The 14358-nt window shown below is 35.5% G+C and overlaps 1 protein-coding gene across 3 annotated transcripts in view; it reads right to left on the reverse strand.

The window, feature by feature from the left end:
• Nucleotides 1-14358, reverse strand: part of MBIP (MAP3K12 binding inhibitory protein 1) — a 15971-nt gene continuing 1613 nt past the window's right edge. Inside the window, exons 2-9 of one of the 3 annotated variants that reach the window (XM_027670966.1) lie at nucleotides 11455-11574; nucleotides 9525-9746; nucleotides 9321-9417; nucleotides 7815-7880; nucleotides 6014-6166; nucleotides 3409-3506; nucleotides 2113-2151; nucleotides 1-956 (exon numbers count right to left, since the gene is read on the reverse strand). In XM_027670966.1, coding sequence (XP_027526767.1) covers nucleotides 849-956; nucleotides 2113-2151; nucleotides 3409-3506; nucleotides 6014-6166; nucleotides 7815-7880; nucleotides 9321-9417; nucleotides 9525-9746; nucleotides 11455-11574 — 903 coding nt within the window. In that variant the 3' untranslated portion in view covers nucleotides 1-848. Of the gene's footprint in view, nucleotides 960-2112; nucleotides 2152-3408; nucleotides 3507-6013; nucleotides 6167-7814; nucleotides 7881-9320; nucleotides 9418-9524; nucleotides 9747-11454; nucleotides 11575-14358 lie in introns of all 3 variants that reach the window. The other 2 variants (XM_027670959.1, XM_027670976.1) reach the window with 2 other exon arrangements.

The following is a 14358-nucleotide window of genomic DNA, read 5'->3' on the forward strand; positions in this document are numbered from 1 at the left end:
TTGTATAAATAAAAAATGGTTTATTAAAACAAACAAACAAAAATAAAGTGTCACAACAAAATCACACTTCAGCGTGTGGGCAAAGGTCTGACTTTAATTTAAACTACATAGCCAGCATCCATGCTTCAAAAGTCATGTAGGCATGCAAATGGAAGGGAAGTTGGTGCCTTGCCGGCATGCTCCTCAAAATCTCCTGTCTTTAGAACATACTGAATTTGTTAGCAGGGTATGAAGTTTGAATTCACACAGAACACTGAGGAGGTGAAGAACAGTTGTTTTTATTTACACATATAGGATTTTCATAACCACCTGTCAAACAAATACAATTTGCTGCATTTCTAACAGCTGTGAAAATGGTGACAAATACGGGGGAAAAAATGCAGGTAAGCATGCATACTGCAAGATTTTTTGTAAATTTTTTTTCCCCGAAGACAGTTTATTTCTGAGGAAATATTTAATTTTATTTCACAAGTCTATGCAAACTACTTAGGTGAAAAGTACTCAAAAGACAGCCCTTTTAAATACTTAGTCATAAAGAATTACATGAGAGATATAGCTTTTGTATGCAGGTTAAGACTTTCCACACACACACAATGCTGCAATCCTCCTTTATAAAAGAAGGGAATGGATTATTAGAATGATATTCCTGAAACATTCTTCATTTTAAAGTAACTATTTCATTAATAAGAATGCTTTTAAATGAGTTATTATGAAAGAAAGCTTTCAAGATCATCCAAAAGGAGCTTATATGCATACTTTGTCTTCATTGCTAAAATCATCCCCAATGCACACTACCCAGGTCTATGGTTTATGTGTAAAGCATGGTGAAGATTCTGAAAAGACTTTTTTTATCGAAGAAGCTGCTCAGCCTCCTTGGACTTGCTTTCTTTTGTTTTCCTCAGTAATGCCTGTTTTATAGCATTAATCTTTTCATCAAGTTCAGCCAATGAATAGTTCTGCTAAAAGAACAAAATAAAAATCACAATCATTTACATCTTGTACTTGCTAGAGAAGTGGCCTAGCACTTGATACTTGAGGTCACTGCATATTGCACTAAGTGACAGAAATACTTTTGCAGAATTGTCTGAATCTAGTCTTTAGCTATTTAAAACTTGAAAAAAAAAGAATGTAAACTTAGAAGAAACAGACAGTCCTAATCAGAGATTGATTGATATAGCCATGTTACTTCTGTTAGATGTTTCTTTAATCTGCTCATAAAAAAACCAAGAAATCCTTTGATGTTAAAGCACTGGATCAGACTATATAGATCTTGTGGAACTTGGGTTTTTCAGCTGAAGGGTTTTTTCCTATTGTCCAACATCAAGCTCCTCTGCGCCCACTTAACCTGACAATCTTTTGATGTCTTCTTACACAAACTGGTCATCATCCTTTTTATAAAAATATTTCACCTTATGCAGGATTTTTTTCCTCATGTAAACAAGCCTACTTCCTCAAGTCTCAGATGGCCCACATCCCATTCTAAGCATTGTCCCTAGTTCCTCTGTCTCCAAGTATGATGGCTAGTAGCAGACAGTGTTCCAGCCACGGTCCCACTTGCACCAAGGATAACTTCTCTCTTGTGGTCTAAGGTACACAGTTAATGCATTCTCTTATGTGATGGTGGTGTGAAAATGGCAAGTCTTACTGACTTAGCTTAGTATCTGCTACAATGCTGGGTCCTTCTGCAATACTTTTGCTGAGCCAGCCATTTCTACTTTTGTCTCTTCATAAACCAATAAAGCAAATTGAAAAATAATTTTTAAAATCAATATAAACCATTAAGCCACAAAACAAAACCAGAAGGCATTACTGATCAGAATACAGAAATTGCTTGTTACTCCCAGCTTGATTCACATCATTACAGATTTGTTTTATTCTGTCATCCTTCTAACTGGTGAAAACACCAACTTACTCTAATATGGATTCTTAGAAGACTCATTTCATTTTAACACCTATTACCTTTCTGATTCTGTCCCTCTTTCTTTGCCAGCAAACTCTCCAATACTGATGCAGCTATTTCTGAGAACTCAGATATTTGCTTGGTAGAACTTCTGCTTACTTTTCGCTCAAAACATTCTAAACTTAAGATAAACAAAAGTTAATGGCACTTACATGGGGAGGTTGAACCTTTCTCCTCTTGCCAGAACAGCTCTGAAGAAAAGACATAATCAAAACATACTTAATGTTGCACTAACAGAGGACCACAAATAATTCTGTAACGACATTGACAAGAGTCTTTAAAGTAAAGAAAAAACACTGACTGCCATTCCATGGATTAAAGAAATCCTTTTTATAATTAAGTACTTTGGATCATGAGACATACTACTGGAGAAAAGTCAGAACCTGTTCAAGCTTCTCCATGCTTGGCAGTCAACAGCTATCAATTTAGCTGAAGCTTCCTTCAGACAGAATTGAGCTTTTGAAATATTTATGCAAAACTTTAGATAAAATATACTAATTACTGTGCAACACTACAATTGACATCATCACAAATTTTTCTACAAACCTCATTCTAGAAAAGACCCAAAGCACTTTCCATAGAAATTTCAGCTTATGAAAGTGTACGTTTTAACTTATGGTTTTCAACAACTTGAAGGAATAGCATCACAAAGAAAGAACTTCATTGATCTCCAATACAGATTAAAAAAATGAAACAAATTTATAATATTGCCATTTATTTTTATTGCTGACTCTTCTTTGGCTGGTCTCAAGGGAGAAGATATAAATTAAAATATGATCAACAGTAAGAAAGACATTCCTACTGTTACATGTGGAAAGAAGAGCAAGACAACTGACAAGAAATTTCTACAGTCAAGTAGAGCCCAACATAGTAATGACTAATGTTTTCTTTGTCCTAATATACTTCAGTGAGTGAAGGTTAAGGTGTACTATTCAGAAGGAGACAGAACTCTAACCAGAAACAAAGAAACCTAAATCATAGAATCACATTAATCCTTTTGGAAGTTATTCACATAGCTGATTGTTAATAATTAGATCACGTACAGAAGCCCAAAAGATTTCAGCTGATTTAAGCCATTAATGATTTGTATCAAAATCAAAACTTCAGTCAATTTTCTTGACATAAGAAACACTTCAGATTTTAGGGCAGAGGGGAGAAATCCAACCTCTGAGATATATTTCTCACAAATTATTTCAGCTTGAGTGGCTGTAATTTTTTCCTCCAACAGATAATATTTTCTTTGGAATGAGAAATTAGGTAGACATGAATATGAACTTGACTAGATGGTCCACATGTAATGTAACCATTGTTATATTACGTGTGGACCAGAGTTGTCTATCAAAAGTGCCTGCCCTCCGACTCCTTAAGTTTTTCTCTGTACATCAAAGATTTAAGCAAAAAAGGCCCAAATGCATCTAGGTATGCCAAAAGGTGAGAGAATTTCTTACTACAGATTGAAAATATTCAGGAGACAGTCCTTCCAGCTCAAGGATTTTATCTTCAAGCTTCTTAATTCTCTGATAAATGTCTCTTGGTACCGGACCACCTAAATACATCAGTACAAATGCAAAGAAATCAGGAAAAGCTCTTGAGTAACTTTTTAAACTAAAAACTGCAAATTTGACATGAATTCTTCAAGACCAGCTGTCAATCAGTAGCTGAAACAAAATAAATGGATGGGATAATAAAAAGGAAGGATAATTAGTATAATTCAGGGTAAAACCTAATTGATAAGTCAGTGGCAGTCAGTGAAGGCAATAAGACAACTTCAGCATTTGGCTGAAGTATGTCTGAAAAGATCCCTTGAACAACTAACAATCAATTTTACAATGCATTGGTCATACATGAAATGTTACCACTTCAAAACTGACAGCAGCATTAGAGAGGGCAGATGGGATGGCAGAGCACACATGAATTTAGCATTGATATCTAGGATTGTTCTGAAAGAAACCTATATCCACTGGGCATCAGAGGTTAGAGGACAGGTATGAGTTGTGCTTGACAAAAAACAACATTTGCCTGGCTATAGGTGGGAGAACAGGGGTGGGGAACGTGTGTGTCAAATGGAATAAAAGAGCTTTGGGGGACCAAAAAAAAAAAACAAAACCACAAAAACCCCCAACTCCCCCCCCAAAAAACAAACCAAACAAAAAACCCCAACCCACAACAAAACCCACAACCACCACAAAGACAACAGCAACAAAAAACCCACCTCAACCCATTTGCTGTTTTCATCTATACTACAGCAGCTCGGGCTTGTTTCCTCATGCAAAAACAGAACTTATCAAAAGATCAGTCTAAGGAAGCATCTTACTTACACTACACAGTATTCTATAAACTGAAATAACTGTTTATTACAAGTACTGGCTATTCCAATTAAAATGACAGTCTGGTTCTGAACACTGACAACCAAAGCCTTAGCAAACTTTTACTTCTTGTCACCCATTTCCTCTATTTCTGGGTCTTTTAGACAAGACAATTCTATTCCACAAACTACTGAAATAAGCACTAATGTTTGTGGGGTTTTAGCCATTCACCTATTTTGTCCATTCAGAGAAACAATTTTTCAGGTAGCTTCCCCTCCTTCAGTTCTGCTCTCTACTCAACACTCAGCAGCTACTAATTAAATTGGCTAACCTCTCACTCTTAATATTGCTTTCTCTTAATGTAAAGGGAAAAGAGCACTGCTAGCAATAGAAGAAGCTGTTCTGAAAAACAGCAGATGAGTCAAGATTAACTCTTCTGTCACCAGAAACAAAAATTGGTGAGCAGGTAGGTGAGGCATGTTACCTGCTCAGATTAATACTTTTTCCACAGCTGCTTGGATAAGCATCAAATAATCTTGAGATCTTCCCCATGAACGCTGATTTGTACAGGAGTTGAGTTGGTATTGCACGCTTTCACCTTCTTACCCTATACTGTAGTTAAGCTGACCTGTTCCTTCAAACAAAATTATCTATCATCTGTTATAGGCACAATGTGGAAGCAATGATCGCTCCTTAACTACCTCCAATCATTATCCCCAATGCACATGAACTGCAAAGCTACTACACCTAATTGTCACCCTAATACTGGTCAGCCACTTTCAAATTCTATTTCCATTCACAAAAGCCAGCTTATTTTTCAGACAGCTATACAGCTAAGCATGAAGCTCTCACTGCCACCTCAACTGTATCTAGGCATATCCTACTCTCCTTGCTGCCAGAGGACTTTAATAGAGTACATATTCAGAGGTATCTAGTAATCTAGTGAATGTTCACCATATTCCTAGAGAATGGATTGGCATCTATTCAGTATTCAAAAGACAAAAAAAAGTCAAGTGTGCCTGCAGTGTGATGTGTAGAAATTTCACTTTACAAAACAGGACAGAAGCCCATATCTTCATCTAGTAAACAATTTTCAAGAAAAATACAAATTCCTCCTTGATAAGTGCCTCATTGATTTATAATATAAAAAACTGGGGCTGTGGTGAGGAAAGCAACTACCTAAAACATGTCAGTAGCCTGGTGGCTATGGCATTTATTTTAGTGAAAGGTGTGGACTCATGTTTGCATGGCTAAAGGGAAGTACTGACTTCCCAGATTCTGGGAAATAAGCTTTACACTTAATTATTTCAAGAATCATCCATCGTTAGGAAAGGTTTTCAATTGTCCTCTGGGTTGATTCTGTCCCCAGGACATGTTGTCTACGAAGCAGCACTGAGTCCTAACCTCAGCTTTTCTTGTTCAGTGGGTCCAGTCAGGACAACTCTACTTACTATGAAGAACCCCTACCACCAATTATTCCACATTGTTTTAAATCCTGTTCTGAAGTGCCTCTCTCACTTGCCACCACATACAGTGTACATTTACTACCTCAGCATCCCAATTTGGGCTTAAACCTGGGTTCCATTTTGGGCATAGGATTATTGCACTTGGGGTCACTAAACCCTTCAGTGGATCTACCCACTGTTTTACAGTAACAATTTTTATAGACTTGCCCAGTTTTACCATAGTAATGATACCTGTAGTATAAACTAGCACACCAATGTCAAAATTAAAACAAGATACAAACCTGTTTGTAACCGTAAGTGTGCTTCAATGTTTTGCAATCTCTCCTCAACAGCTTGGTTTCCACAGTCATGCATGGGTAGGCTGGCTTTGTGACTAGACCCAAGTGCTCCTTCAGACCTAGTCTGAGGTCCGTATGTATTTACTACCCTAGAAACTAGGTCAAGAGAACACAAATTTCACATATGAAACATATATATAACTGAAAGAATCAAAATATTCAAATATAAAAACCTGTGTTAAATCAATTTCACACAAGTTTCTCATATGAAAGGTTCCACATGCATTAAGACTAAAAGTTGAAGTAAAAGTATTTTCCTATTTTTTGCATGAGCAACTAAACCAAACAAAAATCTAGGACTTCACATATGCAAACTAAAAGATTTACTCATACGTTCATGTAGAACAGCAGTATCAAGAATTTGTCATCAGTTGCTGATAAATAGCAGAAACCTTGATATCTATGTCAGCAGTTTTACATGTGAGCTGTTATGAATGCAAAGAAGAGGCCAGACCAAATATTACAGGAAGCATCATAAATACATGAAGACACAGGGAGGTAAACAACCAGAAGAACCAGTATGAACCTCAACAAGAAAGTTCACTTCTAATCTTTGTTATTTGGGTAAAAGCTTTAGTGACTCTACAGCTGATTCTTTTACCCATGCTGAGCCATGTCTTCATCAGATGATTTTGATCACTTCTCTTTAAGTCACAGTCATTTATTAAGTCCTTCCTGATACAACTACTGCAGTGTACTGTAGACTTAAAGACTTTGTTGGCAGCTCCAGACACTGAAGCGCGCACACACACACACACACACACCTTCTTACTCAGTATTTCATGAAGGCCACATGCTACATTCTTGCTTTAGTTGATGCTGGTTTTACTTCCAATTCCTTTCTATTCTATGTCTATTCATGTTTCAGTTATGAACTGTTTCTTGAAATGCAAACTAGCACACAGTTTAAAAAACTGACTAAGTGAAAGAGGTTCTTAGTGAAAGATCCTAAAAATCAAACTCACTTTCCCATCTCCCTCTTAGCTCACCAGACCTTTCAATATCTATCATTGTGCTTCACAGTATTATTCTGAATTATATAATTCAGAATAATTAATTGGTTTTTAGAACCAATATGAAGTGGATAACTGAATACTACCTCTCTCAAGAGAGAGACAAGGGTTACTTTCATTCTCATTTTGGGTATTTTTTTTTTGTTTTTAGACAGGATAACTTGTGTACACCTAGAGAGGAGCAGATGGACAAGCAATATTTTATACATAACTTCTGTTGGACAACCATTTCTATACTATTTACTCCTTTCTGAAAGTTAGTGCAGTGGTAAACTTGTTCCCCAGCCTGTCACTTCCCATAAACCTATGTCTTGGAACTTTCACTGTGTCCCAAAACTATTTTCTATTTCAATACATTACATCAACTAATGAAGAATAGAAGATAATTCTATTTCATTTCCATTCCTTAACTGAACTGCTGGCTTCATCTTTGAAGAAAAGCTAAGAATTGTTCAGCTTCTCTGTCCTGCTTTATCTTTTGCACATTTCCTTTCAGACAATGAAAACAGGCAATTTTGTTTTGGTCTTTAGCGCCTAAGCATTAGTTTAGTGAAGCAGATACGGGATTGAAAACCTTGGAGACATAACTGAAGATGGAAAATTATTCACTAGAGTCAAAAATCAACACGTTTGCATTTTTGAGCATTATACAAAAAGTTCTGAAGTCAAAAATTCATCAATGCTATTATATCTGGACAATTAATAAAATGGGTATTAGAAGAGTTACTTACCCTTTATATGGCTTTTAAATCCAGGGTAGGGTGTGAAAATTGCATCTGTTCTGGCACAGCTATTTTCTAAATAAATAATAATATAGAAAATGAGGTCTTAATTATGTATTTATAATTGAAAATATTCTAACCACCATCAGCTTTGATGCTTTTACAAATCTAATTAAAACGTTTCAGACAATAAAAACCATCAGAAATACTTCATTCATTCTATAAACACCTGCCCATTAATAGTTTCATACACTTGCATGGACCTACTGGTTTTAATTGGATAAGTCTCTCATATAAATGTATGCACACATGTACATAGAAGTTTATTGGATCAGGACTAAATTTAATTGGTTCTTACTTCTCACTGTGTTTCTCTGTAACTTATTTCTTTCTTCCTGTAGAAGCCTTTTTCCTGCTTACCAGTGTTATTTTGGTTTTATGCCCTTTTCTGAAACTGTCCTCGTATTTTTAGGCTGATATAGTGTACTCATCAGCATTCTTTTCTAAGTCTTCCTGCATTTATTCTGATGCCTGTGATTTATTGCATTTGTTTAGCCATAAAAACCTACAGTAGAGACCATCTCAGTTTATTCTAATGTTTACATTTTAAACTCTGTTCATATACATGTTTATGTATTTTATTATGTCTGAAGATACCAAGAAAGATAATTTCTTCTGTATGTAATTAACAATTTCAGGAATCAGTATTTTACTATCTAGCATATTCTACTAGACTTCAGATGTCATTTGAATTCCAACTAACATTCAAGGAATTACACTCTCCTAGAAGCTTATGGAACAATACACATTGATCTCCAAGAGCATAAGTACATTATAGAGACAATGCACATCTGGGTTCACAGGTACTTAGAAAATGTCTCCATACCACTTATGTATCTAAAAGTGTCTTCACTTTTAAGATGCACTTGCCTACACGGTTACTGATTGTGTAAATGGAATCCAGCCTACTAGATGGATTTAAGATTGTTTGGTTACAGATACAGCCAATTGTACCAGCTGGTGTATGTAAAACACCAACAGCATGAGCAATGTTAAAAGGAAAAAGTTTTTTTAAGTAGTTAGTAATTCAAACTAATCGTAAAAATAGTTTTTTGTAATTTAACTAGCATTAAATTAACTTCAGTTGGAATATGCAATTCACAAGACATTTCTGAATTGCAATTCCATTTACTTTGGAGGAACACTTAGTTAAGCACCAGGAACAATTGCTACAAAATCATCTGATCTAAGATAGAAATTCTTAAAATGAACATAGTAATAGCTATAATCTTTCTGTATGAGATGCATTAAATATTGTCATTCAGTGACTACTTTCTTTGTTTTTCTGACAACTGCAGTGCACATGCAAGTTCCTAATTTTAAAACAAAGTTACTCATAAAAGAAAGTTCAGTTTTAAATATAGATTAGTGCTTTTGAAAATAAAAAAATTATTAAATAAAAAAACCCACACAACTTAAATTGCTATGAAGATTAAAGTCTGGCTAGCCAGTTACCTTGATTACAATCAATAACATTGCAAAATTCCCTGACATTATTTTCATTGATCTCAGCTTGTTTCCTCTCGATGAAGGCTGATATCCGCCTGTCAATCTGCAGGTAATAAACATGATGGCATATATCTACTTCATTCTTTAAATTTAAAATTTAGAAAATTTTTTTTTTGCTTGTTTGTTTTTAAATTTAGGTAAATAACTTACTTCTGCTTTTCCAGCTTTTATTTGGACCACCTCTGGATCAAAATGAATACGAGCATCCCTCAGATCTCCCAAGTCATAACTTGGATACTTTTCTTCAGTCTGACAGTTACTATCATAAATATCTGAACTTGTTTCACAGGTTTGGCTTTCTGGTTTACCTGCAGGTTCAACATGGCCTATATTTTCCTCTTTAATCAAAGCCTGGAGTTTTTCTAAAAGAGGCTGAACAAAGAAAACTGTATGTTAGGGTTAAAAAAAATAAAAGGCAAAAAATCCTAAAAACAAAAAGCCAAATACTACCACAATTTCCAAACCAGACCAACAGAAATAATTTTTGGGAATTACAACATCTTCCTCTAATGGAGCACAGTAATAAGATTAGAAAAAAGCCTTCCAAGTACTGTGCACACCATGACTCTGACCTTTTTGACCTGTGTCTTTTAGAGATTTGTAGAGGAAAACTCCCAAATTTCTGTGACAATCTGTCTGTACTCCCTTGTTACTAGCTGAATCAAAGCTTCAGTGCTGGCATCATTGCCACTTAATTAACATGTCATTCAAATGCTTACTCAGAACAGTAAGGCTTAGTATTTTTTCCTCCTTAACATGAAAGCCAGTGCTTTTACACTGTAAAGCCTTTACCTTATCACCACAGCACTAGGTTCTCCACTTGAAACCACAGTTGCCCAACTGAATGAGAGAACACAGACATGAAATATGTAGGCATTACCCCGAACACATGCTTTGCTTGACACGGTTGATTATCTACTTAGGTCATGAAATTAAATGAGAGAATGCACTGACATTTGTAGTGGCAAAAATGCTTATTCTACTGCACTAACTCTTACACACGATGTAATAACAAAACCTCAGTACATATATATGTCACTGCCTCTTTTTTAATTTTTATCAGTTTCACCTAATCTGAATACCATAGCTTTATTTTCTCTCCAGTAATTATTTTACTTTTTTAAAGACAACATGATTTTTACCAGTCATGTTTCCTTACATGGAATCAAATTCCTACTTGCAGTGTTCTTACAGCTGGATGTAAATTTTACTTGCTTTTATCTTGCATATTTTCTCTTTCTGTTCATCACACCAAAGATTTGGTGGATGTCTGGAAAACAAAGGGTCTTTCTTTTACCTACAGACAAGCAAATACAGAAACTTCCTTTTTCATCCTCCCAGTACTACTCACCTGAAATAATTTATTGACTAGCTGAAGCAAAATACTGGTATTCAAATCCCCATCTTTTACATATGAACTATCAAAGTCAAAACACTATTTAGTTACTAGCTGACAAACTGCTAACCCTCCCTGCCATGCAACTAAATTACACATACTTTTAGCAGGGTAGGAAAGTTTCAAATAGTTAAAAGAAATTACAGTAATGGTGACTGGCTACTTGGCAAGATGGGACATTAATGTCAAAGAAATTACTCTTTAAAAAAAAAAAACCTACACTGAAAATATATTTAATTGCAGTAAGACACTCCAGGATGTGTCATGCTGGGATAATGCCACTTCTTGAACCACTGAAAGCACTCTATGAGCCTCAAAACTCAGCCAACGCATGGAATCATTATCATAGCATGACACACACCTGCCGTGTCTTATTGCTTAATTATAACCCACCATAGATGGAAATGTATCACATTTACAATGCAAGTCTAGAAATCAATGAGGCTGCATTTATTCAGCCTGCTCACCTACAGTGGCTATTCCCAACACTAATCTGAAAAAAACGTAAGTGTGAGTACCTATGGAGTATCGTGGAATCCCAAGCATTTAATACTTTTGCATTCCTTTTTTGTTGAACAGAGCAATGTAAGATCAAAATTACTAAAATTTTACAGTTTACATATATAACTACTTCCAGTTGTTGATCACTTTTGTCAAGTCAAATGTGTCCCATGAAATATTTACCTGTAAACATAAAATATGCTGCTGAAGTGCACTAAAGAGCAATGCTGGCTGAAGTGCTGATGTGCTCTGAAGCTTGCTCCAATTGATTACAACTTTCACGATATCGTCTCCGAGGTTAAGCTTCAACAGAGCAAAATAAACACAATAGAAAATTATGTTATCTGTATCAGCATCACAGAACTATACAAGACTTCTACAAGATAACAATTATGCTCAGTCTCATACAGACCCACACCCTTTTTATGAGGACATTGGAAAGGTTTGATATTAATTATAGTCCAAGCAGCTGTCGTGGTATTTGTAGAGTATATTCAAAAATTAAAAATTCCTTACTAAGTCATCATATTGTCATTGTATTAATCTGGTCCTTAGCTTTATTCAATTAATTATTGTACAAAAACATACCATATATGTTGATCACTTGTACCAACTTTTAACAGATGCTAGAACCACCAGTAGGAAGAAACATGCATCCAGGATGACAATCTCCTGTATGTTCATGTATTTTATTCTGAGATTTGTAAGACTATCTATGCCTGCATGACCAATGTCTTGATGTGGCACCATGCCACATTCTTGAATGTTTTACTTGCTGCAAATCCAAAGGAAGCTTTGCATTAAAAATAAGTGTATAAAAATAAATATTTAAAAAATCTCAAGGTTAAACAAACTCTAGACTACACAGCACCACTGTCAAATCCATTTCCAAACCACACTATTTTCCTGTATATGCATTTGGATCAAAATAACAATTGCCACAGTCTATTCTCTTTGCCAAGGAATTGCAATGTTTAACACCCAAAGCAACAAACACATAAAGTGAATCTGAAGTTTTATTTAAAAGAACTACATATCTTCTATAAGCTAAAAATAAACTTTCGCTTTCTAATACAAAGCCAATTGCCAATGATCACTAGTTAACTACACACATTCATTCACACCCACCTTTGCCATTTTTGTTATACTAAAACTCTTCAAGATCTTGAAGTAATGAGCACTTTCACTTCTTAAAGAAGGTTTTTCTTCAAACAAACATTCTGCAAGTGATCCCCAAATTCTAAATACAGATAAAATTCTTGTTTAAAAACCAAGAGGACCTACAGGTACTCTGCTTGCCACACTGAATTTCCAATTTATATGCATATTTGTATGTCTATCCCTCACTCCTCCTTCCATTAAAAAAGGGGGAGCGGGTGAAATAGAAAAAGGTACCTCAGGAAGATGACAAAAGTGACCTTGAACTTATGGTCTAAAGACATCTACCTTCTAACAGCATCAAATATTACAGATGAGAACATAGAATGCATATGCACTTGTTTCCTGAATCCACTGCACAGAGTACAAGGAAACAATGGGAAATGAATACAAGACTGCCTCCATCATTCTGAAGGCAAAGCTGTGGATGATAAGTTGTTCCACATGAGTTATCACAATTTTGTATATAAAGAACTATAAGCCTGAGCCTTCCTTCTTTAGTCAAAGATCAGCCTTTTTAAATCCAGCAGTAGTTCTCATAGCAAACAAGACAGTCTGACTAGATATATAATGTATTTTAGACAATTTTCACACAAATTATTATTCCCGTTTAGTACTTAAGCTACATAGGATGTAAAAAAAGTAATGTTTTAGGAAATAATAGTTTTGAATACCTTTCAAAATCAAGAATATATTTAGAATTCAGGAGAAACAAAATTTACTTTAAGAATTAAGCCATTGTGTGTATGCCATCATCTGAAACATGTATTTCTCCACAGAGTTTCTACAGTAACATCTCCTATATGCTCTATTACAGACCACTGTCAGGGTAAAAAAGGTGCAGCTGTAAGCTGTCCTAATGAAACAAAACAGAAGTTCTACTGCAATTTCCTAATAGGCCTCCTTTTTCGAAAAGAATCAGCTGATGTGTGCCTTCATATCATAGTGTGTCACTACTGTCCAGGTGGTTCAATGTACAAAACCATCAGAACTTCTGACTTAAAATAATTTAGAGGCCAGTAACATTTTCAACTCACAGACACAGTTTTTAAATACAATTAAAGAATAAACCCCTCCTCCATCCAAACAAGTTTCTAGTACAACAGAGTAAGTTCTTGGTGTTTCACATCCTTATACCTATTAGAACTGTCACAAACAGGTTTATAAATTCAGTGTTTTGATAACTTCAAGGCCTTTGTTTATAACTCCACAGCCTATTCTACAGCCATTTACAGGATTGTAAGTCATTCCAGCTCTTTGAAATCTGTTTTAAGAAAAACCACTGTCACTAGAGTTTTAAAGAACTTTTCAGGATCAACCATATCAGTTTTATGAGTTGTTATTCTCAGAAGTCCTCCCAGTCACTGTGCTGCAATTGACTGCCCTAGTAAAAAAATTACTGCACCAGAAATATTCCTGTTTACAACCCAACCTGCTAGCATAAATCCAACTTAAACTACTATGACAGCCCACAAACTGTGACTGCTAAGAATCTGGCACATGCTCACTCATCTCTATAAAAGGAAAATGGGGAGTCCGTACTTTCAGTCAAAAACGCAAGACAGATTGCTAGAGTCAGTAAGTGGGTAAAACACCACAGTTAAATCTAACTCAGGTGCTGGGAGAAAGCGTTTAACTCAACAGCTGGAAAGGATCTTGACTGAGCAATTAAAATGACTTTCCCAGCTAAGATGGAGCAACCAGACCCTTATAGTTCAGTGCAATGGACAGTAAAATGGGTCTGCTGTCATGGAAATAAGACACTCCAAACACCAACAAAGACAATAAAACTCTGCACTGTAACTACTGGAACTCTACTGAGGGGATGCAACAACTCTAAACTGGTCTCTCACAAGTGTCCATGCACACCCAGTTATTTTTAAAAATCACTAAGCTCTCTCCAGTGACATGCTACCTGTACAGCAAATT

Source organism: Neopelma chrysocephalum, unplaced genomic scaffold (assembly GCF_003984885.1).
Source record: "Neopelma chrysocephalum unplaced genomic scaffold, ASM398488v2 Primary Assembly neopelma1_24, whole genome shotgun sequence".
Taxonomy (NCBI): domain Eukaryota; kingdom Metazoa; phylum Chordata; class Aves; order Passeriformes; family Pipridae; genus Neopelma; species Neopelma chrysocephalum.